Below are 23,225 nucleotides of genomic sequence, written 5' to 3'. Positions count from 1 at the left end.
TCATGTTCCTAAATAGTACTAAATGACGAATGCTCATTGTGTTTTGGTTCTAATGGTAGACAAAGGAGAACAGTCATATCATGTTCCTAAATAGTACTCAATGACGAATGCTCATTGTGTTTTGGTTCTAATGGTAGACAAAGGAGAACAGTCATATCCTGTTCCTAAATAGTACTCGTATAATGGAATGCTCATTGTGTTTTGGTTCTAATGGTAGACAAAGGAGAACAGTCATATCATGTTCCTAAATAGTACTAAAAAATGAATGCTCATTGTGTTTTGGTTCTAATGGTAGACAAAGGAGAACAGTCATATCATGTTCCTAAATAGTACATGCTGAATGGTTCTAGAGACAAAGGAGAACGTATAATGGAATGCTCATTGTGTTTTGGTTCTAATGGTAGACAAAGGAGAACAGTCATATCATGTTCCTAAATAGTACTCAGTGATGAATGCTCATTGTGTTTTGGTTCTAATGGTAGACAAAGGAGAACAGTCATATCCTGTTCCTAAATAGTACTCGTATAATGGAATGACAAAGGAGAACAGTCATTGTTCCTAAATAGTTTTGGTTCTAATGGTAGACAAAGGAGAACAGTCATATCATGTTCCTAAATAGTACTCAGTGATGAATGCTCATTGTGTTTTGGTTCTAATGGTAGACAAAGGAGAACAGTCATATCATGTTCCTAAATAGTACTAAATGATGAATGCTCATTGTGTTTTGGTTCTAATGGTAGACAAAGGAGAACAGTCATATCATGTTCCTAAATAGTTTTGTGTTTTGGTTCTAATGGTAGACAAAGGAGAACAGTCATATCCTGTTCCTAAATAGTACTCGTATAATGGAATGCTCATTGTGTTTTGGTTCTAATGGTAGACAAAGGAGAACAGTCATATCATGTTCCTAAATAGTACTCAGTGATGAATGCTCATTGTGTTTTGGTTCTAATGGTAGACAAAGGAGAACAGTCATATCATGTTCCTAAATAGACAAAGGAGAACAGTCATATCTCAATGATGTATTTTGGTTCTAATGGTAATGCTCATTGTATTTTGGTTCTAATGGTAGACAAAGGAGAACAGTCATATCATGTTCCTAAATAGTACTCGTATAATGGAATGCTCATTGTATTTTGGTTCTAATGGTAGACAAAGGAGAACAGTCATATCCTGTTCCTAAATAGTACTTGTATAATGGAATGCTCATTGTATTTTGGTTCTAATGGTAGACAAAGGAGAACAGTCATATCCTGTTCCTGAATAGTACTCAATGATGAATGCTCATTGTATTTTGGTTCTAATGGTAGACAAAGGAGAAGAGTCATATACTGTTCCTCAATAGTACTCGTATAATGGAATGCTCATTGTGTTTTCTTACACTGTAAAAGATGTGGCGATGTTAGTACACCACATCTACATACAGAAGTTGATTAGTCAATGGGCCAAAGTGAAATGGCTCCAGGTCATCTACAAGTCCATGCTAGGTAAAGCTCCGCCTTATCTCAGTTCACTGGTCACGATGGCAACACCCATCCGTAGCACGCGCTCCAGCAGGTGTATCTCACTGATCATCCCTAAAGCCAACACCTCATTTGGCCGCCTTTCGTTCCAGTACTCTTCTGCCTGTGACTGGAACGAATTGCAAAAATCCCTGAAGTTGGAGACTTTTATCTCCCTCACTAACTTCAAACATCTGCTATCTGAGCAGCTAACCAATCACTGCGGCTGTACATAGTCTATTGGTAAATAGCCCACCCATTTTCACCTACCACATCCCCATACTGTTTTTATTTATTTACTTTTCTGCTCTTTTGCACACCAATATCTCTACCTGTACATGACCATCTGATCATTTATCACTCCAGTGTTAATCTGCAAAATTGTAATTATTCGCCTACCTCCTCATGCCTTTTGCACACAATGTATATAGACTCCCCTTTTTTTCTACTGTGTTATTGACTTGTTAATTGTTTACTCAATGTGTAACTCTGTGTTGTCTGTTCACATTGCTATGCTTTATCTTGGCCAGGTCGCAGTTGCAAATGAGAACTTGTTCTCAACTAGCCTACCTGGTTAAATAAAGGTGAAATAAAAAATAAAAAAAATAAAATGAGCACGTTGATTTGTTTTGTACGTTTGTTTTGACAAATTGGGGTCATTGTAAATATTGAGACAGAAACTGCTGTATCTGGGACATATATATATATATATATAAGGACACGTTTGTGTTACTTTTTTTGGGTGAAAAAATAATAATAAAAAAAATGTATATATATATAAAAAAGTAACACAAACGTGTCCTTAATGGATGTTCTTGGGGCTTTATTTTACAATACCGATAATAACAACAGGGTGGAGAAAAAGTTATTGTACCAAATCTGAATATAACATCATGGGTAAGCTCAGGACCTCCTTCAGCTTGTACATTTTGACCATTCATAGTGTAGTACTAATTATAACAGTATAATAATTAGGCCACATTAATATTATCAAAAGCATTAATGGTCCGTGACATTAAGCAACCAATTGTTATATTACTTTGATTTAAAGAACCATATGCCCTTGTCTGTAAATGTGTATGCATCATTTGTAGGGTATCCATCAACGAAATGTTAACTTTTATTTTACATTTTTACGAATCATAAACCTTTTTTTTAAATCATACACTATGTAGCAACCATTATGAGAATGTTCTACATATGAAAATGCTATAAGTCATTCGTTGTTTATTTTTAGACATCTTTATTTAGGATTCATAACGTTTATGGCTCTCGAAGTAATATTGAACAACAGTCACAACAGTAGCATTGAACCCCCTCCCCAACTTGAGTAGCTTTTCCTCATTCCTTAATGTGGCAGTCACTGGTTTCTATAACGCCTCATCATTACATCCCTGTTGGCTATCGACATGCTGCTCATGACGCTTAATAACACAATACCGAACAACAAGTATCAGTACTATGACCGCCACTGCAATGAAAATCCATACCCAAAGAAACCCCCCCGCTGTTGCTGATGATACATTACTTGTAAAGTTAACACCTGGCGCTAAAAAGTCGCTGAGGACAGGCGTTGTTAAGGGAACACTTTCATTTCCGACTGTTTTGACACATTTAACGAGATTTTGAAGGGAAAATCCTGCACTGCACGAACAAACAAAACTTCCAACCGTGTTAACACAACTTTGATCACAATATCCATTGTCGCATTCGTCAATATCTTGGCAATAATCGTCACTCTTTATGAAGCCACTAGGACAATCACATTGTGTCCCAGCGCTGTGTCTGTCGCATATTACTGGACATTTGGCCAAAAAACAGTGCATTTTACACAAGTGCGGATTTTCGCTACTTGGAATATATCCTTCTTTACACGAGCATGTGTAGCCCCCTGGTACCTGTGTGCATATATGTTCGCAAGGAGCCACAGCGCATCCTTCACCACCATCACCTTGATGAAAAAACTCTTGAGCCTCCATTTGCGGTGTTTGGCACGTGCTTTCATGAACATTCTGACACAAAAATCCATCGACTTTTTCCTGACAAGGTCGTTCTGTCCACATTCGATCGGTAGAAACGGACACACACCGTGGAGCGCAGACATTTACGTTGTCTTTCCAGTTGCTGAATTCTGTGATTTGAAATCCAGTTGCCCACTGGTATCCTCTCAATTTCGATTCGATGTTGCTACATCGGTCAGCTGGTAGGCGCAAACCGATCCAGAAGTCTCCCGTTAAGCCTACAAGCAAATCTCCAATAATTTCGTCTGATGCTGCAGATCGAACTGTCAACAACTCTCCTTCCATCTTTTGGCATTTTTTCCCCGATGTCTGGAAATCGACAGCGCCCAGGGTTACAGCGTTGCAAATGTTCCTATTGCACACGCATGTAGTCGAGTCAATGCTTTCCCCTCCTACCGTTAGTATGAACATAGTTATAATAATTATTGTTATCAAACCAAGAAAAGGATTCGTTTTCATTGCCATGATCGCAGTGAACATCACAGGAGGATTCGTGGAGGGCCAAATCCATTTAGTTATACTGTGTAAACCATGAAAGGAGAAACCCTAGAGACAAAAGTTTAGAGGAAGGAAGGAAATGGAAACTGCCAGAAATGTTTCTAAAGTTAGTGACGTTTAAGCCTGTCACCTTCATGGCATAGATATCCGATTTTTACATGTGATCTTTTCCCACTGTTTCCCACAGCTACAAGTGAAAACGTTAACCACGGTGGTCAGTTTCACGCAGTTTTGGCACACAAGATGTTTTCGTTTATTTGAATTCATATTTAAACATGCATGTTCTAATCATTCGTTGATACGCCTTAATTCGTTGCAATTCGTCAGAGTAATACAATTGTATAATATTATATAAATCTAACAGATTTTTGCAATTAAATTCACGTGTGTGTTTTTTTTATTTTAATTTTACCTTTATTTAACCAGGCAAGTCAGTTAAGAACAAATTCTTATTTTCAATGACGGCCTGGGAACAGTGGGTTAACTGCCTGTTCAGGGGCAGAACGACAGATATGTACCTTGTCAGCTCGGGGGTTTGAACTCGCAACCTTCTGGTTACTAGTCCAACGCTCTAACCACCAGGCTACCCTGTGTGTGTGTGTGCGTGCGTGCGTGCGCGTGTGCGTGTGTGTGTACGCTCCGATACAATGTGTCTTTGTGAGTCCTTGGCATGCCGTCAGAAATGTCTGGATATTAGTGAAAGGAGTGTAAATTGAAGGGAACAAATAATGTGTTTTTCCTTTGTAGGTGCTTTGAAATATTGTTTTACTAGGTCAGCCCTATTAGTATGGCGCCCCATGTGGGGACATAGAGGTTGCCTCTGTCCAAGGTTGGACAGCCCTATTAGTATGGCGCCCCTGGAGCAGATTAAAATGTACGGCATTTAAGTATATTAGACCTTTTAAATCCCTTTTGGAATCAATAAGATGTCGTCTGTGAACTTGAAGCAAAACAAAATGCTGGGTTGTTTGGATGGTCCATTTGGTGGGTTGCAAGCATAGGGTCACTTAGGTTGTTTTCTTGGAAAAGAGCAAGGTTGGGTTGTTTGGATGGTCCATTTGATGGGTTGCAAGCATTGGGTCACTTAGGTTGTTTTCTTGGAAAAGAGCAAGGTTGGGTTGTTGTTGCTGTGTTTTTGATGTTCAGATTATTGAGATATGACCCATTGAGTGGGGTTAATTCTCCCTCCTCCAAGTTAGGCTGTGTTTCATTAATTTGGTTATTTCGGTTTGATCGTGGGGAGGCACTAATAATGTCTGCAGTTTCTGGTTTGGCTATTTGTTTCAAGTGTATTAGTATGTAAATGCATCTCTTTGCAAAAATGCATCATCTCTCCCATGTCTTATTCGACTAGTAGTTGTTCTGAAATGTTTATTGCTTGCCTACACTTTACTCCCTCCTCTATGTTTACAGTTTTTTTCCAACTGCTTACACACAAAATCTTTTCATGTCACACGATTTTTGAAACCTCTAACTCAAAGTGCAAAACTACACACCAAATATCCAAAACCATAAGCTATTTCTCAGCCTTTGACTCAGTTGTCAATTGCATAAAACACTTTTTTTTCAAAACACTACACACAATTCTCTACCTAAAACACAAAAATCTAACAGGAAGTGACTTGCTTTCCTTTTCCAAACACAACCAATCACAATGCTACACTTATTCACCAGGTCACACACACACTCTTCACATGTGCAAACACTAAAATCTTAACTGATCACAAACCAATCACTGCTTTACTGTAGGCCTATAAATAGGTCAAAGGTCAGATGACCTGTTTTGAACAATGGATGCCAACAATGGACAGAGAGCAAGAGGAGTAGGAGGGAGAGGAAAAGGAAGAAGATGACGAGGGCAAAGAAGAGAAGGAATGGAGAGCCATCTCTGATGAGATTAGGGCAACACTTGTTGATCATGTGATCAACCACGGTTTGACCGTGAGAGAGGCTGGACTGAGAGTCCAGCCCAACTTGAGTCGATTTACAGTGGCGTCCATGAGAAATGAGAACAGGTATGCAACTATCTAATGACTATTTTAGCATTACAGTAATGTACTGTAAAATACGTATGACTGCATAGTATTGCATAAACATGTGTAACTCTGAGCCATCCATTTACTGCACTGCATTGAATGAATGAGGTTGGTCATCATGCTGTACTACATTGAATGAATGAGGTTGGTTATCATGCTGCACTGCATTGAATGAATGAGGTTGGTTATCATGCTGCACTGCATTGAATGAATGAGGTTGGTCATCATGCTGTACTACATTGAATGAATGAGGTTGGTTATCATGCTGCACTGCATTGAATGAATGAGGTTGGTTATCATGCTGTACTACATTGAATGAATGAGGTTGGTCATCATGCTGTACTACATTGAATGAATGAGGTTGGTTATCATGCTGCACTGCATTGAATGAATGAGGTTGGTTATCATGCTGTACTACATTGAATGAATGAGGTTGGTCATCATGCTGTACACATTGAATGAATGAGGTTGGTTATCATGCTGCACATTGAATGAATGAGGTTGGTTATCATGCTGTACTACATTGAATGAATGAGGTTGGTTATCATGCTGTACTACATTTTTTTGTACATTGTTTACAGTTCCTATGCTGAACACATACTGTGTTTGAATTCTGTACAGAGTGGAAAGGCAAAGACATCATGGAGGACGAGGACGCTTGTTTACAGATGTACAAGAGACTGCAATTCTAAATATGGGTTTTGGCCAACAATGCAATTAGGATTCGAGAGATAAGAGAGCATATCTTGAATAATGACACCATATTTAACAACATCAATGCTCTAAGCCTGTCGACCATACAACGCACCCTCCAATGGCACCGAGTGACGATGAAACAACTTTACAAGGTGCCATTTGAGAGAAACTCTGACAGAGTCAAGAATATGCGTCATGACTTTGTAGAGGTATGTATGCAACACTACTTCCAGTACTTCAGACATACCATATTTACTCATCTGTATATTATTTTGTCTGTTACACAGAGTATTGGAGCTGAGTGCCCATGCAATTCGCCATTACTTTATTTATGTGGATGAGGTTGGCTTCAACCTCACCAAAACCAGGCGCCGCGGAAGAAATGTAGTAGGACAGAGGGCAATTACCAATGTCCCTGGACAGTGTGGGGGTAATATAACTATGTGTACTGCCATCACTCAAAACGGGGTCCTCCATCACAATGCCACACTGGGTCCGTACAACACCGGCCATATGCTCACTTTTCTGGATGCAATTTACACAATGCTTGTCCCTGATCCAAATCAGGAGCCTGCTAGGTTTGTGGTTTATGGGCCAATGTTAGTTTTCACCGGGCTGTTCTGGTCCAAAACTAGTTTGCCACCCATCCACAATTTGTAATTTTGTACCTACCCCCATATTCACCTTTTCTAAATCCCATAGAGGAATTCTTCTCAGCCTGGCGCTGGAAAGTGTATGATCGCCAACCCTATGCCCGCATGCCGCTTCACCAGGCAATGGAGGACGCATGTGGGGACATAGAGGTTGCCTCTGTCCAAGGTTGGATACGCCACTCTAGGAGATACTTCCCTCCATGTGGGGACATAGAGGGTTGCATTGGATACGGGGACATGTGGGGACATAGAGGGTGCCTCTGTCCAAGGTTGGATACGCCATACGCTAGGAGATACTTCCCTCCATGTGGGGACATAGAGGGTGCCTCTGTCCAAGGTTGGATACGCCACGCTAGGAGATACTTCCCTCCATGTGGGGACATAGAGGTTGCCTCTGTCCAAGGTTGGATACGCCATGCTAGGAGATACTTCCCTCCATGTGGGGACATAGAGGGTGCCTCTGTCCAAGGTTGGATACGCCACGCTAGGAGATACTTCCCTCCATGTGGGGACATAGAGGTTGCCTCTGTCCAAGGTTGGATACGCCATGCTAGGAGATACTTCCCTCCATGTGGGGACATAGAGGTTGCCTCTGTCCAAGGTTGGATACGCCACGCTAGGAGATACTTCCCTCCATGTGGGGACATTGGATACGAGGAGATTGTGGGGACCTCTGTCCAAGGTTGGATACGCCATGCTAGGAGATACTTCCCTCCATGTGGGGACATAGAGGTTGCCTCTGTCCAAGGTTGGATACGCCATGCATAGGAGATACTTCCCTCCATGTGGGGACATAGAGGTTGCCTCTGTCCATAGGTTGTGGGGACATAGAGGTTGCCTCTGTCCAAGGTTGGATACGCCGTGCTAGGAGATACTTCCCTCCATGTGGGGACATAGAGGTTGCCTCTGTCCAAGGTTGGATACGCCGTGCTAGGAGATACTTCCCTCCATGTGGGGACATAGAGGTTGCCTCTGTCCAAGGTTGGATACGCCACGCTAGGAGATACTTCCCTCCATGTGGGGACATAGAGGTTGCCTCTGTCCAAGGTTGGATACGCCACGCTAGGAGATACTTCCCTCCATGTGGGGACATAGAGGTTGCCTCTGTCCAAGGTTGGATACGCCATGCTAGGAGATACTTCCCTCCATGTGGGGACATAGAGGTTGCCTCTGTCCAAGGTTGGATACGCCATGCTAGGAGATACTTCCCTCCATGTGGGGACATAGAGGTTGCCTCTGTCCAAGGTTGGATACGCCATGTCCAAGGTTGGATACGCCATGCTAGGAGATACTTCCCTCCATGTGGGGACATAGAGGTTGCCTCTGTCCAAGGTTGGATACGCCATGCTAGGAGATACTTCCCTCCATGTGGGGACATAGAGGTTGTCTCTGTCCAAGGTTGGATATGCTAGGAGATACTTCCCTCCATGCTAGGAGATACTTCCCTCCATGTGGGGACATAGAGGTTGTCTCTGTCCAAGGTTGGATACGCCATGCTAGGAGATACTTCCCTCCATGTGGGGACATAGAGGTTGCCTCTGTCCAAGGTTGGATACGCCATGCTAGGAGATACTTCCCTCCATGTGGGGACATAGAGGTTGCCTCTGTCCAAGGTTGGATACGCCATGCTAGGAGATACTTCCCTCCATGTGGGGACATAGAGGTTGCCTCTGTCCAAGGTTGGATACGCCATGCTAGGAGATACTTCCCTCCATGTGGGGACATAGAGGTTGCCTCTGTCCAAGGTTGGATACGCCGTGCTAGGAGGTTGGATACTTCCCTCCATGTGGGGACATAGAGGTTGCCTCTGTCCAAGGTTGGATACGCCATGCTAGGAGATACTTCCCTCCATGTGGGGACATAGAGGTTGCCTCTGTCCAAGGTTGGATACGCCACGCTAGGAGATACTTCCCTCCATGCATAGGGTTGCCTCTGTCCAAGGTTGGATACGCCACTTCCCCTCCATGTGGGGACATAGAGGTTGCCTCTGTCCAAGGTTGGATACGCCACGCTAGGAGATACTTCCCATGTCCATGTGGGGACATAGAGGTTGCCTCTGTCCAAGGTTGGATACGCCATGCTAGGAGATACTTCCCTCCATGTGGGGACATAGAGGTTGCCTCTGTCCAAGGTTGGATACGCCATGCTAGGAGATACTTCCCTCCATGTGGGGACATAGAGGTTGCCTCTGTCCAAGGTTGGATACGCCATGCTAGGAGATACTTCCCTCCATGTGGGGACATAGAGGTTGCCTCTGTCCAAGGTTGGATACGCCAAGGTGCTAGGAGATACTTCCCTCCATGTGGGGACATAGAGGTTGCCTCTGTCCAAGGTTGGATACGCCACGCTAGGAGATACTTCCCTCCATGTGGGGACATAGAGGTTGCCTCTGTCCAAGGTTGGATACGCCAAGGTTGGATACGGAGATACTTCCTCCATGGAGATACTTCCAAGGTTGGATACTCCATGTGGGGACATAGAGGTTGCCTCTGTCCAAGGTTGGATACGCCACGCTAGGAGATACTTCCCTCCATGTGGGGACATAGAGGTTGCCTCTGTCCAAGGTTGGATACGCCATGCTAGGAGATACTTCCCTCCATGTGGGGACATAGAGGTTGCCTCTGTCCAAGGTTGGATACGCCATGCTAGGAGATACTTCCCTCCATGTGGGGACATAGAGGTTGTCTCTGTCCAAGGTTGGATACACCATGCTAGGAGATACTTCCCTCCATGTGGGGACATAGAGGTTGCCTCTGTCCAAGGTTGGATACACCATGCTAGGAGATACTTCCCTCCATGTGGGGACATAGAGGTTGCCTCTGTCCAAGGTTGGATACGCCACCTTCCCTCCATGCATAGGGTGCCTCTGTCCAGATACTTCCCTCCATGTGGGGACATAGAGGTTGCCTCTGTCCAAGGTTGGATACGCCACGCTAGGAGATACTTCCCTCCATGTGGGGACATAGAGGTTGCCTCTGTCCAAGGTTGGATACGCCATGCTAGGAGATACTTCCCTCCATGTGGGGACATAGGGGACATAGGAGATACTTCCCTCCATGTGGGGACATAGAGGTTGCCTCTGTCCAAGGTTGGATACGCCATGCTAGGAGATACTTCCCTCCATGTGGGGACATAGAGGTTGTCTCTGTCCAAGGTTGGATACGCCTAGGAGATACTTCCTCCAGGGGGATAGAGGTTGCTTCCCTCCATGTGGGGACATAGAGGTTGCCTCTGTCCAAGGTTGGATACGCATAGAGGTTGCCTCTGTCCAAGGTTTGATACTGGGAGATACTTCCCTCCATGTGGGGACATAGAGGTTGCCTCTGTCCAAGGTTGGATACGCCACGCTAGGAGATACTTCCCTCCATGTGGGGACATAGAGGTTGCCTCTGTCCAAGGTTGGATACGCCACGCTAGGAGATACTTCCCTCCATGTGGGGACATAGAGGTTGCCTCTGTCCAAGGTTGGATACGCCATGCTAGGAGATACTTCCCTCCATGTGGGGACATAGAGGTTGCCTCTGTCCAAGGTTGGATACGCCACGCTAGGAGATACTTCCCTCCATGTGGGGACATAGAGGTTGCCTCTGTCCAAGGTTGGATACGCCACGCTAGGAGATACTTCCCTCCATGTGGGGACATAGAGGTTGCCTCTGTCCAAGGTTGGATACGCCATGCTAGGAGATACTTCCCTCCATGTGGGGACATAGAGGTTGTCTCTGTCCAAGGTTGGATACGCCATGCTAGGAGATACTTCCCTCCATGTGGGGACATAGAGGTTGTCTCTGTCCAAGGTTGGATACGCCATGCTAGGAGATACTTCCCTCCATGTGGGGACATAGAGGTTGTCTCTGTCCAAGGTTGGATACGCCATGCTAGGAGATACTTCCCTCCATGTGGGGACATAGAGGTTGTCTCTGTCCAAGGTTGGATACGCCATGCTAGGAGATACTTCCCTCCATGTGGGGACATAGAGGTTGCCTCTGTCCATGGTTGGATACGCCACGCTAGGAGATACTTCCCTCCATGTGGGGACATAGAGGTTGCCTCTGTCCAAGGTTGGATACGCCACGCTAGGAGATACTTCCCTCCATGTTTGGCAAGAGAACGTATCCTGTGATTTGGATGAAGTATTGTGGCCAGACTCAGGCCGGAGAAGAGATGAAGCGTAGCTTAGCACTGCCCCCCCCGAGACCCCACACACACAATTGTGTTCTTTACTGTATTCTAAAGAATATACTTTTGGTTTACATATGTTTATGGTTTAGTTGTATGCTACTGTATACAACAGTAATGTTTGGCCTAATAAATATTTTCTGTTTCTACATTTTTTCGGTGTTTACAGTGTATTTGTTACCCCTCTCAGCAGATTACTTTCACTGTAGAACATTGTATTGAAATGTAGATATAAGACTATGAAAGACCAAAGAGCTTTAGATTTAGAACAACAGTGTTTACATGGTATATCCAAAAATGTACTATTATGAAAGCAGTGTTTGCCATTTGATGCAAATGCTTCATTCTGACATGTGTTTATGGCATTTTGAATGCAGTGTTACATTTTGAAGGAGATGTGAGGCATTTTGCATTTTGTGTGTGCAGTTTTGGGAATTGTGTGTAGAGTTTTGAAAAAAAAGGGGACAGTTTTGAAAACTTGTGTAAGCAGTTGGACAAAACTGTAATACAACACACATACATTCATTATTCTTTTTGGATGCCTATCGTGATGTGAATGTTGTTCTATAGAAAGTATTTGACTCTGATGTGTGCCACAGAAAGCACTTGACTCTAGCTACAACGATTAAGGAAGTAGAAGGGGGGGGGTATAACCCGCTGTTCCTAGATCGTGATTGGAAATAAGAATTTGCTCTTCACTGACTTGCCTAAAGGTTGAATAAAAAGAACATGTAAATATATGCAAGTACACTACACATTAACTCACCAATGGGATTAAACACTACATAAGGATCTGTTAGCAGAAAAAATATATATATTTTATTTAGAAAAGGTAAACAAATATGTTTGTGGTACAGAACTTTTTTGTTGTTGTTGCAGTTGTACAGATAATTTCCTGCAATTCAACACATTTCACCATGGAGCGGGGAGACATTTTTGCAGGTTTAAAAGGCGATTTCCTGCAATTCTACACAGAGAGAGTAACAAAATCAATGGGGCCGCCTCGAGGTCAGGGTCCCTGGGCACGTGCCCTACATGCAATTGGTAATTCAGATCTGATTATTACAAGTTCAGATAGCTGGCTAGACTAACTCAAATAAATTATCGGTCTAAAAAATGATAACTGACATGGGCTAATTGAGTGACCGTCAGTGACTGACATGGGCTATAACAAGAGGAAAACTGCTGATGCACAACCAAGTTTCGAAATTGCACCCTGTGTTTTCTACTATTCCAACTCAACAGTGAGTTGAGACCCTGACTGAGGTTTGTAAACCACGCACAACGTGACTGGACTAACGACGTGCACACAGCAATGGACTGTATAGGAAGGAGTATAGCAAAAATATAAATAATGATTACCATGAAATAAAAGTAAGAAATAACTCACTGCTGGGTCAAAATACACGAATAACAAGAACTCGGGAAAATAGTAAAAATCAACCCAACATTTTTTTCGAGAGTTTGACGATGAAATAACATTGTTAAACCATTATGAATAAAACATACTTAAAATTGGATATGTGCTTTGATGAAGTACAGACAATGATCTGACACGCTGTAAAAAAATAAAACATTTGTATTCAGATTCTTCAACGATTTTTAAAATATATGTTAGTAGGTAATGCAATGTCTGAATATTATTTAGATTTGTTTTCGTTTAACATTTCAAGAGTTCACACAATTTCAAGCTGTGCTTTCAAGTGACCCGTTTCCAACCGAGTCTCTATACCGGAAGCCACCCAACAATAACTGTCAGCAGTGGCGATTTTCTTCCTCGCTTCTTTTTTAGAATGACTGCATCGAAATATGACAATAACAGAGGTTACTGCAATGAGAATAAGTAGTGGAACAACAGAAGCAATGACGCAAATAAACAACCAAGAGCTAAATAAATGGTAATTATGCGTTGGCCCACTCATTCCAATGGTTTTGCTGGACGGACTATGCTGCGTAATGTCGTGCGTAATGTCATGCGTAATTTCGTGCGTAATGTCGTGCCTAATAGTGTCTTGAGATGGTCCGTGGGTGAACTGAGTCTCTCTTTTTAATTCAACCGGCGATATGGTTATAGTGTCCATGGTCTCGTCGTGTTGGTCAGTGTCTCTATGATCACTTGACGTCTCCGCAGTGGAGACAACAGTCACATCTCGAATGCAGGTCATTCCATTAGGGTGTAACCGGAAGTTCTGATGGCAAGAACACCTGAAACTACCAATGGTATTAGTGCATTTGTCCTCGCATCGATTACTGAAGCATTCGTCTATGTCTATACAAGTATTGCCGTCCTCAGACACAGTGAACCCCGCGATGCAATGGCAGGAGAAGGATCCTTCAGAGTTAAGACATATTTGGGGACATCTAGATTCCGTGCACTCGTCTATATCGTGGCATTTGCCCTGATCCATTGTGTAGCCTCCCTTGCACCTACATGTGTAACTACCTTGGGTATTGATGCAATGATGACCATGGCAGGCATTAATATGGCATTCATCAACATCAATACAACCAAATTGGTCTTTATCCAATTGGAAGCCGTTTGGGCATACGCACGAGAAGCCCGTCGGTCCTGTTACACATTGGTGCTGACATGGAGAACTGTGGCAATATTCCTTTAGGCCACATGATACTCTGTCCTGTCCTAACACATAACCGTCCTTGCATTCACAACGGACACCACCAGCGTCACTATCAACGCACAAATGATCACATCCGCCGTTTTTATATCCACAGTTCTGTTTATTTGAGCCGCAAAACGGACCAGGGAGAGTCCAACCATAGACACCATCCGTTAATTTACAAATAGAAAAGTGATCAGTGTCATTGCAACTTATATCAGCATATGTTCCAAATGGGAATGCAGTCATGTTATTATCCCCATTTAATGGATTTGCTGAGAATGGGAGCATGTAATTCACTTGCTCTCCTCCTGCCAACAACAAAGGTTTACACATTCCCTTGAAATAGAATCTGCACGAGTAAAAAGCCTCGTCTTTGCAAGATCCATCCGTCCATTTCAATTCATTGCGACTCCATAAAGAATAATGTACCAACACGCAACGCTCCTCTGTGCAGGTGCTGCGAGGTTCCTTCTCCCAGTTCGAATATTGGGAATATTCCCCTCCAGATATCCACTTAAAACCGTTGAGACTCATGTCCCTTATAATGCAATCGCCTTTACGCAATTTCAAACCGATCCAAAATTTGAAGTCCAAATAGCGATGTCTTTCGTCGATCTGCGAAAGGGTTGACTGAAGTTCTGCTATCTCGCTTTTGTCTTTAGTTGTTACCAAGTAACCTCCGTCACCATGGCATTTCAATCGAGCGTCTTCAAAGCTGACTCCCTCCATGTGAAAAGAGAAACAGGCATTGGATGTACACACAGTTGCTTCTCCGTCGGTGTCTGCTCCAGTTGCTCCACACATAGAGAGTTGCAGTAAAATTAACAACAGCATCATTCCCGCATAATCCAATAAACCAACAGCAATCATTGATTTCATTGATTAAAGGCTACCTTTACGCCTTATTGGCAAACGACGACAAAATTAGGCTCCTTATTCCCTGCAAGTGGTGCGAATTTGAATTGTACATTCAAGCTCCTGCCAACAACAAAGGTTTACACATTCCATTGAAATAGAATTTGCACGAGTAAAAAGCCTCGTCTTTGTATGTGTATATAAACATTAGACCTAAAAAAAATATTGCAGCAGATTTTTGTCTTCTGCTGATCAAAGTTCCATTGTGGAAACCAAAAACAATAGCAGCAGCCTCATTGTTTTGACTTGTTTTCCCGATGGCTACGTGTTTAGTAAACGTGACAGACTGCTTGGCCTACACCACTTTTAGCCGATGTTGAATTGCAAACGCAAAACATAGCATTTAATGATTTCCCAATCTATTAAATCAATTCCCACATGAAAGTAACAATTTGTAGGTAACAAGTGTTCATAGCCTATCATATTTATTTAATTTATTTCGAAAGCTGTTGATTTCATTATTTATTTAGTTATGTTGACTAACTTAATAGGCTACATTTAAGTTTATAGAAATGAGCCTTCATTAAAAATTCCAAGTCGACAGACAAAAATGGCTTCCCAAGTAGAATGAATTCTTTAATTTGTTTCCATGTGTTGCAGAGAACATGGCCTTTTCCCGACAGCCTACTTTTAATTAATTTAAAAGCTCTGCTGAAATGAGAGCCCGGAAAAATGACAATAGTTAACTAGATGGTAACTTTACAAGTACAGTTGTGGGGCTTGGAAGTTTTATGGTAACACTTTCCTGGACAACCAACATTTGTCATAACCTGTCATAATACTGTCATATTACTGTTATGACCGTTATATTTACTCCTTCATTTCAAAGTGTTTTTTTCCTGTCAAGAAGTGTCCTTCCATTTGAACGTTTTTTTTCCCTTTGTTTGCATTTGTAATTCATTCTTTACAGTCATGGTTTTTTTTTCCTCATCATATTTTAAGTAACTTGCAGAAAATACACTTTATGACACTGTCATGAAGCATTATGACCATCCTGTGTCACTTTACTTGGACTAAGATAATACCCTCTATGACACTGTCATGAAGCATTATGACCATCCTGTGTCACTTTACTTGGACTAAGATAATACACTCTATGACACTGTCATGAAGCATTATGACCATCCTGTGTCACTTTTACTTGGACTAAGATAATACACTCTATGACTGTGAAGAATTATTATGACATCATCAACAAATAAGCCAAAACGGCAGATCAAGTACATGTTCTTATGTCAATCATCAATCTAAAAGAGGGTGTCTTGTCCTGCTCCTGAAATCTGCTTCTGCATTCAACCCAGTATTCAGCAACAGAGGATTGGGGTATGTGCATGTCTGACATCAATTTGTGCACAATAACAATAATAATTTAACATGGTCAATTTCAGAAACGGTTATTTAACATAAACATACCCTTCACTTGTAGGCTACGGTGTAATGGAATGTTTTGCCTTGTGTGGTAGGTTGTGTGGGTTTTGTCATCTTATGTAGGTGTTATAACCAGCCATACAATAATGCTATATATGTCACACCAGATCAAAATATATGTGTCGTCATGACAGCGTTATGACCATATTACGACAGGTTATGACAAGTCAGCCGTTATGACATGGTTATGAATTTGTCGTAAGGTGTTATGACACTGTGTGTCAAGTAAAGTGTTACCAGTTTTACTTTAATCATATTTTTTGAATAGTGAAATAATTTCAAATCCCCGTCCATAGTCAGTAGTGGTCAATAGTTTTTGGTCAGTAGTTGTGGTCAGTAGTTGTGGTTCAGTAGTTGTGGTTCAGTAGTTGTGGTCAGTAGTTGTGGTTCAGTAGTTGTGGTCAGTAGTTGTGTGGTTGTGGTCAGTAGTTGTGTGGTTTAGTAGTTGTGGTTCAGCAGTTTTGTGGTCAGTAGTTGTGTGGTTGTGGTCAGTAGTTGTGGTAAGTAGTTGTGTGGTTTAGTAGTGTTGGTCAGTAGTTGTGTGGTTGTGGTCAGTAGTTGTGTGGTTTAGTAGTTGTGGTCAGTAGTTGTGTGGTTGTGGTCAGTAGTTATGTGGTTGTGGTCAGTAGTTATGGTTCAGTAGTTGTGTAGTCAGTACTTGTGGTTCAGTAGTTATTGTTCAGTAGTTTTGCGGTCAGTAGTTGTGGTTCAGTAGTTGTGGTTCAGTAGTTGTGGTGGTTCAGTAGTTGTGGTTCAGTAGTTGTGTGGTTGTGGTCAGTAGTTGTGTGGTTTAGTAGTTGTGGTTCAGCAGTTTTGTGGTCAGTAGTTGTGTGGTTGTGGTCAGTAGTTGTGGTCAGTAGTTGTGGTAAGTAGTTGTGTGGTTTAGTAGTTGTGGTCAGTAGTTGTGTGATTTTGTAGTTGTGGTCAGTAGTTGTGTGGTTGTGGTCAGTAGTTGTGGTCAGTAGTTGCGTGGTTGTGGTCAGTAGTTATGTGGTTGTGGTCAGTAGTTGTGTGGTTCAGTACTTGTGTTTTCAGTACTTGTGGTTCAGTAGTTATTGTTCAGTAGTTTTGCGGTCAGTAGTTGTGGTTCAGTAGTTGTGGTTCAGTAGTTGTGGTCAGTAGTTGTGGTTCAGTAGTTGTGGTCAGTAGTTGTGGTTCAGTAGTTGTGGTCAGTAGTTGTGGTCAGTAGTTGTGTGGTTGTGGTCAGTAGTTGTGGTTGTGGTCAGTAGTTGTGTGGTTTAGTTTGTGGTTCAGCAGTTTTGTGGTCAGTAGTTGTGTGGTTGTGGTCAGTAGTTGTGGTAAGTAGTTGTGTGGTTTAGTAGTTGTGGTCAGTAGTTGTGTGGTTTTGTAGTTGTGGTCAGTAGTTGTGTGGTTGTGGTCAGTAGTTGTGGTCAGTAGTTGTGTGGTTGTGGTCAGTAGTTGTGGTCAGTAGTTGCGTGGTTGTGGTCAGTAGTTATGTGGTTGTGGTCAGTAGTTGTGGTTTAGAAGTTTTGTGGTCAGTAGTTGTGTGGTTCAGTACTTGTGTTTTCAGTACTTGTGGTTCAGTAGTTATGGTTCAGTAGTTGTGTGGTCAGTACTTGTGGTTCAGTAGTTATTGTTCAGTAGTTTTGCGGTCCAGTAGTTGTGGTTCAGTAGTTGTGGTCAGTAGTTGTGGTTCAGTAGTTGTGGTCAGTAGTTGTGGTCAGTAGTTGTGGTTCAGTAGTTGTGGTCAGTAGTTGTGTGGTTGTGGTCAGTAGTTGTGTGGTTTAGTAGTTGTGGTTCAGCAGTTTTGTGGTCAGTAGTTGTGTGGTTGTGGTCAGTAGTTGTGGTAAGTAGTTGTGTGGTTTAGTAGTTGTGGTCAGTAGTTGTGTGGTTTTGTAGTTGTGGTCAGTAGTTGTGTGGTTGTGGTCAGTAGTTGTGGTCAGTAGTTGCGTGGTTGTGGTCAGTAGTTATGTGGTTGTTGTTAGTAGTTGTGGTTTAGAAGTTTTGTGGTCAGTAGTTGTGTGGTTCAGTAATTGTGTTTTCAGTACTTGTGGTTCAGTAGTTATGGTTCAGTAGTTGTGTGGTCAGTACTTGTGGTTCAGTAGTTATGGTTCAGTAGTTTTGTGGTCAGTAGTTGTGGTTCAGTAGTTGTGGTCAGTAGTTGTGGTAAGTAGTTGTGTGGTTCAGTAGTTTTGTGGTCAGTAGTTGTGGTTTAGTAGTTTTGTGGTCAGTAGTTGTGGTTCAGTAGTTGTGTGGTTGTGGGAGGTAGTTGGAGTCAGTAGTTGTGTGGTTCAGTAGTTGTGGTCAGTATTTGCATGGTTGTTGTCAGTAGTTGTGATCAGTAGTGGTCAGTAGTTGTGTGATTGTTGTAGGTAGTTGTGGTTCAGTAGTTTTGTGGTTCAGTAATTGTGGTCAGTAGTTGTAGTCGGTTGTTGTGTGGTTCAGTAGTTGTGGTCAGTAGTTGTGGTCAGTAGTTGTCGTCAGTAGTTGTCGTCAGTAGTGGCCATCAGTAGTTGTGTGGTTGTGGTCAGTAGTTGTGTGGTTCAGTAGTCGTGTGCCCTCCAATTAGTATGATACTGTATGTATTAGGTGTCTTGTATATTTTATGTTATTGTTATGTGTCTATGGTCTATGGCTATGGGTTAGGGTTAAGATCAAGGTTAGGTTAAAGGGTTAAGGTTAGGGTTAGGATTAGCTAACATGCTAATTAGCTAAAAAGTAGTAGCTAAAGTAGCTAAAAAGTAGCTAAAAAGTAGTAAGTAGTTGAAAAGTTTCTAAAATGCAGAAGTTGTCCTTGATAAGATTTGAACACCCAACATTTGGGTTGCTAGACGTGCACGTTATATGTTTTTGCCTTAATTGCGTAATCAAACATAACATTTCATACTATTTTCAGAGTCCCAGATTTACATTTACTATGTTACGTCTCGTCTATGAGACCAGGCTGTTTACACAAGCCCGATTGCTTCTGCCAAATATAAGGCCCTGCCTGAAACCCGAAATCAGAAATAACGTCCTCAATTAGTAAATCCTTTAGCTGCTCCTCTCTGTCTGTCACTCAATCACTCCTGCATACTCCCATTTTCTTCTGAGCTGTCTTGTATTATTCACGACCGTAATCTAGCCTGGGCTAAAGAAAGGAAATCTTGTTCTGATGCTGATTGGCTTATTTTTAGGCAGTTACGAAACAAGTGCTATTTTCTTCTCAGGAAGGCCAAGTCTGAATATTTTATGTCTGTTACCACTGATAACCTGAATGACCCTAGAAAGTTTTGGAATGCTATTAATAACAGTAATGTTAACAAATTACCGTCATGTGTTTTGAAGGACCCTGTTGCAATATATGGCAAAACTGAAATGCTGAATTGTTTCAATGAGCACTTCGTATCATCTGGTAGGCTGTTTGAACCCTGTGTGGATGAAGTAGTGTCCTCTGTCACTGTACAACCCTGTGTGGATGAACCAGTGAGAGCTTGTCAAACTTTTAGCTATTTGGCATTCTCAGTGCAGGTGGTACATAAAGCCCTGAAATCCTTAGATCAGAGAAAGCCTGCAGGTCCTGATCTTTTGGATCCCTGCTTTTAAATCTGGCAGCTGATTTCATAGCTGAACCACTTAGATATCTGCTCAATCTAACCCTGGAATGTAATGAAATTCCCAAAATCTGGAAATCAGCATTTGTCCTACCACTTTTAAAAGAGGGAGATCCAACTCTTTTAAGTAATTATAGGCCAATCTCAAAGCTGTCACCCCTGGTGAAAATACTTGTAAACCCTTGTAAGTGAACAGCTAAAAGAGTTTTTATTTACTAACTCTATTTTATCAATGTACCAATCGGGCTTCAGGAAGAAGCAGAGCACAATTACAGCAGCCATGAAGGTTTTAAATGATATCACTGAAGCCACTGACAAAAAACAGCACTGTGTCTCACTTTTTGTTGATCTCTCTAAGGCTTTTGATACAGTTGATCATGCTATACTAAGGCAGAGATTGTCGAGTGTAGGTCTTTCGGAGCATGCAGTTGCATGGTTTGCTAACTATCTGTCTGATAGAACTCAGTGAACTCAATTTGATGGGCGTATGTCTGTTAAATTGTCTGTCCTTAATGGTGTGCCCCAAGGCTCTGTACTTGGTCCTCTCTTATTCACTATTTATATAAATGATTTAGACAAAAATGTCCAAAATGCACAACTTCATTTTTATGCTGATGATACTGTTATTTACTGTTGTGCCTCATCTCTTACAAAAGCTTTCCAGAACTTGCAAACTGCTTTTTATACTGTTCAACATACCTTGTGTCAATTGAAGCTTATCCTCAATACTGACTAAACTAATGGTGTTTTCTAATGCAAGAAATAGACCTTTGTACCTTTCACCTTTTACTACCTGTCAGGGAAAGGAGATTGAGGTTGTAACCTCATATACATATTTTGGAATTCTAATTGATGACGGCCTCTTTTAAATTGCATATTCAACAACTTGTAAAAAAAAATTGAAGCTGAAATTGGGATTTTATTTTAGGAATACGGCCTGTTATTCTTTTGAAGCCAGAAGGAGGCTAGTATCAGCTACATTTATGCCTTTACTAGACAATGGAGATATTTTATACTGTATATGAATGCTTCCGCTCAGTGTTTGAGATCAATTGACATTCTTTACCCTGGCACTTTGAGATTTATTTTAAACTGCAAAACCCTTACGCACCACTGCACTTTGTATACCAGGGTTGGCTGGCCTTCTCTAGTCACTCGTAGGCTCAGTCACTGGTATTGTAATATATTGTATTGCAATTACATATTGATCACATATAGCTTACCTGGTCAAACTAGTTGACCTTACGTAACTATGGCCTTAGTGTCCCCAGGCTGGCTGCCTCGGAGAAATCATATGATTAAAGCTTGCACAATACACCACATGACTGAAACGTAAGGCGGCTATTGCTCAAAACAGACTTCTGCATTAACACAAACACACTCTGTCCTCAGCAGATTCTAACCGCACAAACAATTATAGAACACCAAGCTCATCTGACTGACTTGAGTTGTCACATGCGTCCCTGTCAAAACAGGAAACGCTCTAGCCTGAGGCAACAACTGTCAGTTTCAGTTCCTCTTATCTCACGCTTCCTTGACACACAGACATGTCATAGCACGTACACTCACACTCCACTCCCTTCTACTGGTCGGGTGCCTAGAGCAGAGGACTCTGCTGTGCACCAATGGGGCTCCTGCTTTGGCTAGAGCAGGCCCGCCTCCAACTCTTCAGGACCAGTCGGAAGACGACAAGACGAGAATCCACCTACATTATTCTGTGTACATATTCCGCTGCAAACTCTGTCTAAGCAGCCTTCTCAGCTGACTCCTTACTGAGTCATATGATTAGGTCCATGCACGCTTAACTGCAGGACAAGATATCTCTGACTTAATAAACTGCCTTTTTGCTACACTTGATTCCACTCTGTCCAGCGTCGTTGATTTGGTCTCCCTCTCCAGTATTTGAACACCAACAAATTTGGTAGCAGAGGATGGTTTGAATCCTGAATTCGATCTATGATAAGTTGGTGTGAGAGGACGAGACAAATCATTCGGTTCGAATCAGACAGAAGAGTGACCTGTCATCCAGGAGACCATCAACCATTCGACTTGCCTCAGGAAACTGATCAGAGAGCTCTACGAAAAGGTAAGCAGAACCTGTTAAATCGAAATCTGCATAATGTATTATAGTCTAAAACCAAATTTTGATCAGAAGTACTGAGAGTGAGTATGAATCGTTGCTAAATTATTTTGACATAAGAACCAAAGGCATTGTTCAAAGAGATCTAGTGTTGATAAAATCTTTTATTTTTTACTGAGATATTGAGATACTGAGATATTGAGTGAACTGAGATATTGAGCTACTGAGATATTGAGATACTGAGATATTGAGTGAACTGTGTTTGACCAATGTACTAGATTCCTTCTGGGACCCAGTTTGTTCGTGAAATCTGCATGGAAAAATGTCCCATTGAATAGGTTGTGTATGAAGTGAAGTTAAACTGAGGCTGTGTTCTAGTACATAATGGATATTGGATATGATATGTGAAATTGATACAGATGAAATGTGATTTTTAAAGTGTGTGCAGGTTCGAAGTTGACATGGGTTGAAGCCCTGCCTCTGGTGCTGATGGCCATGAGAGCCTCACCAGGAGCAGCCACCCATCTCACTCCTCATGAGATAATGACTGGTAGAGTCATGCCTGGTCCACCAAGGGAAGGAGGTCATATGCCCGCTCTTGATGTACAACAAATTGAAATGTCAGACTATGTGAAAAAATTGACGGAACTCTCTGCAGCACTCTCTTCCCAGGTTCGCAAGGTCCAAGAGGGGGAGCTGCCGGGAGACACGCCACTACTGAAGGTAAAAGTTGGCGACTGGGTGAGGGTTAAAGTCCACAAAATAAAGTGGCTGGAACCCAGGTGGACTGGACCGTACGAAGTGAAGGAGGTTACTTCACACTCAGTCCAGGTCAAAGGTAAATCAGGCGCACCTTGGCACCACCTTACACATTGCACCCCAGCCCCAACTCCTTCCAGAACACTGACTGAAGTCAGAGCTGATTTGAACAGTCTAAATTTGGTACCAAATGGAGACACTCCTGACTCAGGTGATGGAGCATCAAACTCCACCTCCCCTGAAAAAGGACCCTCACCCAGTTAAAGGGACATCTCTCTCTCCTTGT

General features: G+C 42.2%; 2 protein-coding genes across 2 annotated transcripts; both read right to left on the bottom strand.

Annotated features, from left to right (window-relative positions):
• Positions 1 to 2,714: 2,714 nt before the first annotated feature.
• LOC135526912 (thrombomodulin-like) lies at positions 2,715 to 4,093 on the bottom strand. The gene has a single exon (XM_064955584.1). The coding sequence runs from the start codon at positions 4,001 to 4,003 to the stop codon at positions 2,873 to 2,875; it is 1,131 nt and encodes a 376-aa protein (XP_064811656.1). The 5' UTR covers positions 4,004 to 4,093; the 3' UTR covers positions 2,715 to 2,872.
• Positions 4,094 to 13,497: 9,404 nt separating this feature from the next.
• LOC135526911 (complement component C1q receptor-like) lies at positions 13,498 to 15,401 on the bottom strand. Its single transcript, XM_064955583.1, is given in 2 exon segments — positions 13,498 to 13,630; positions 13,633 to 15,401. Coding segments are annotated over 2 exon segments (1,497 nt in total). The 5' UTR covers positions 15,083 to 15,401; the 3' UTR covers positions 13,498 to 13,583.
• Between the last annotated feature and the right edge of the window lie 7,824 nt (positions 15,402 to 23,225).

The sequence above is a fragment of the Oncorhynchus masou genome, chromosome 32 (genome assembly GCF_036934945.1).
Source record: "Oncorhynchus masou masou isolate Uvic2021 chromosome 32, UVic_Omas_1.1, whole genome shotgun sequence".
NCBI lineage: Eukaryota > Metazoa > Chordata > Actinopteri > Salmoniformes > Salmonidae > Oncorhynchus > Oncorhynchus masou.
This window is presented reverse-complemented; position numbering and strand designations above follow the sequence as displayed.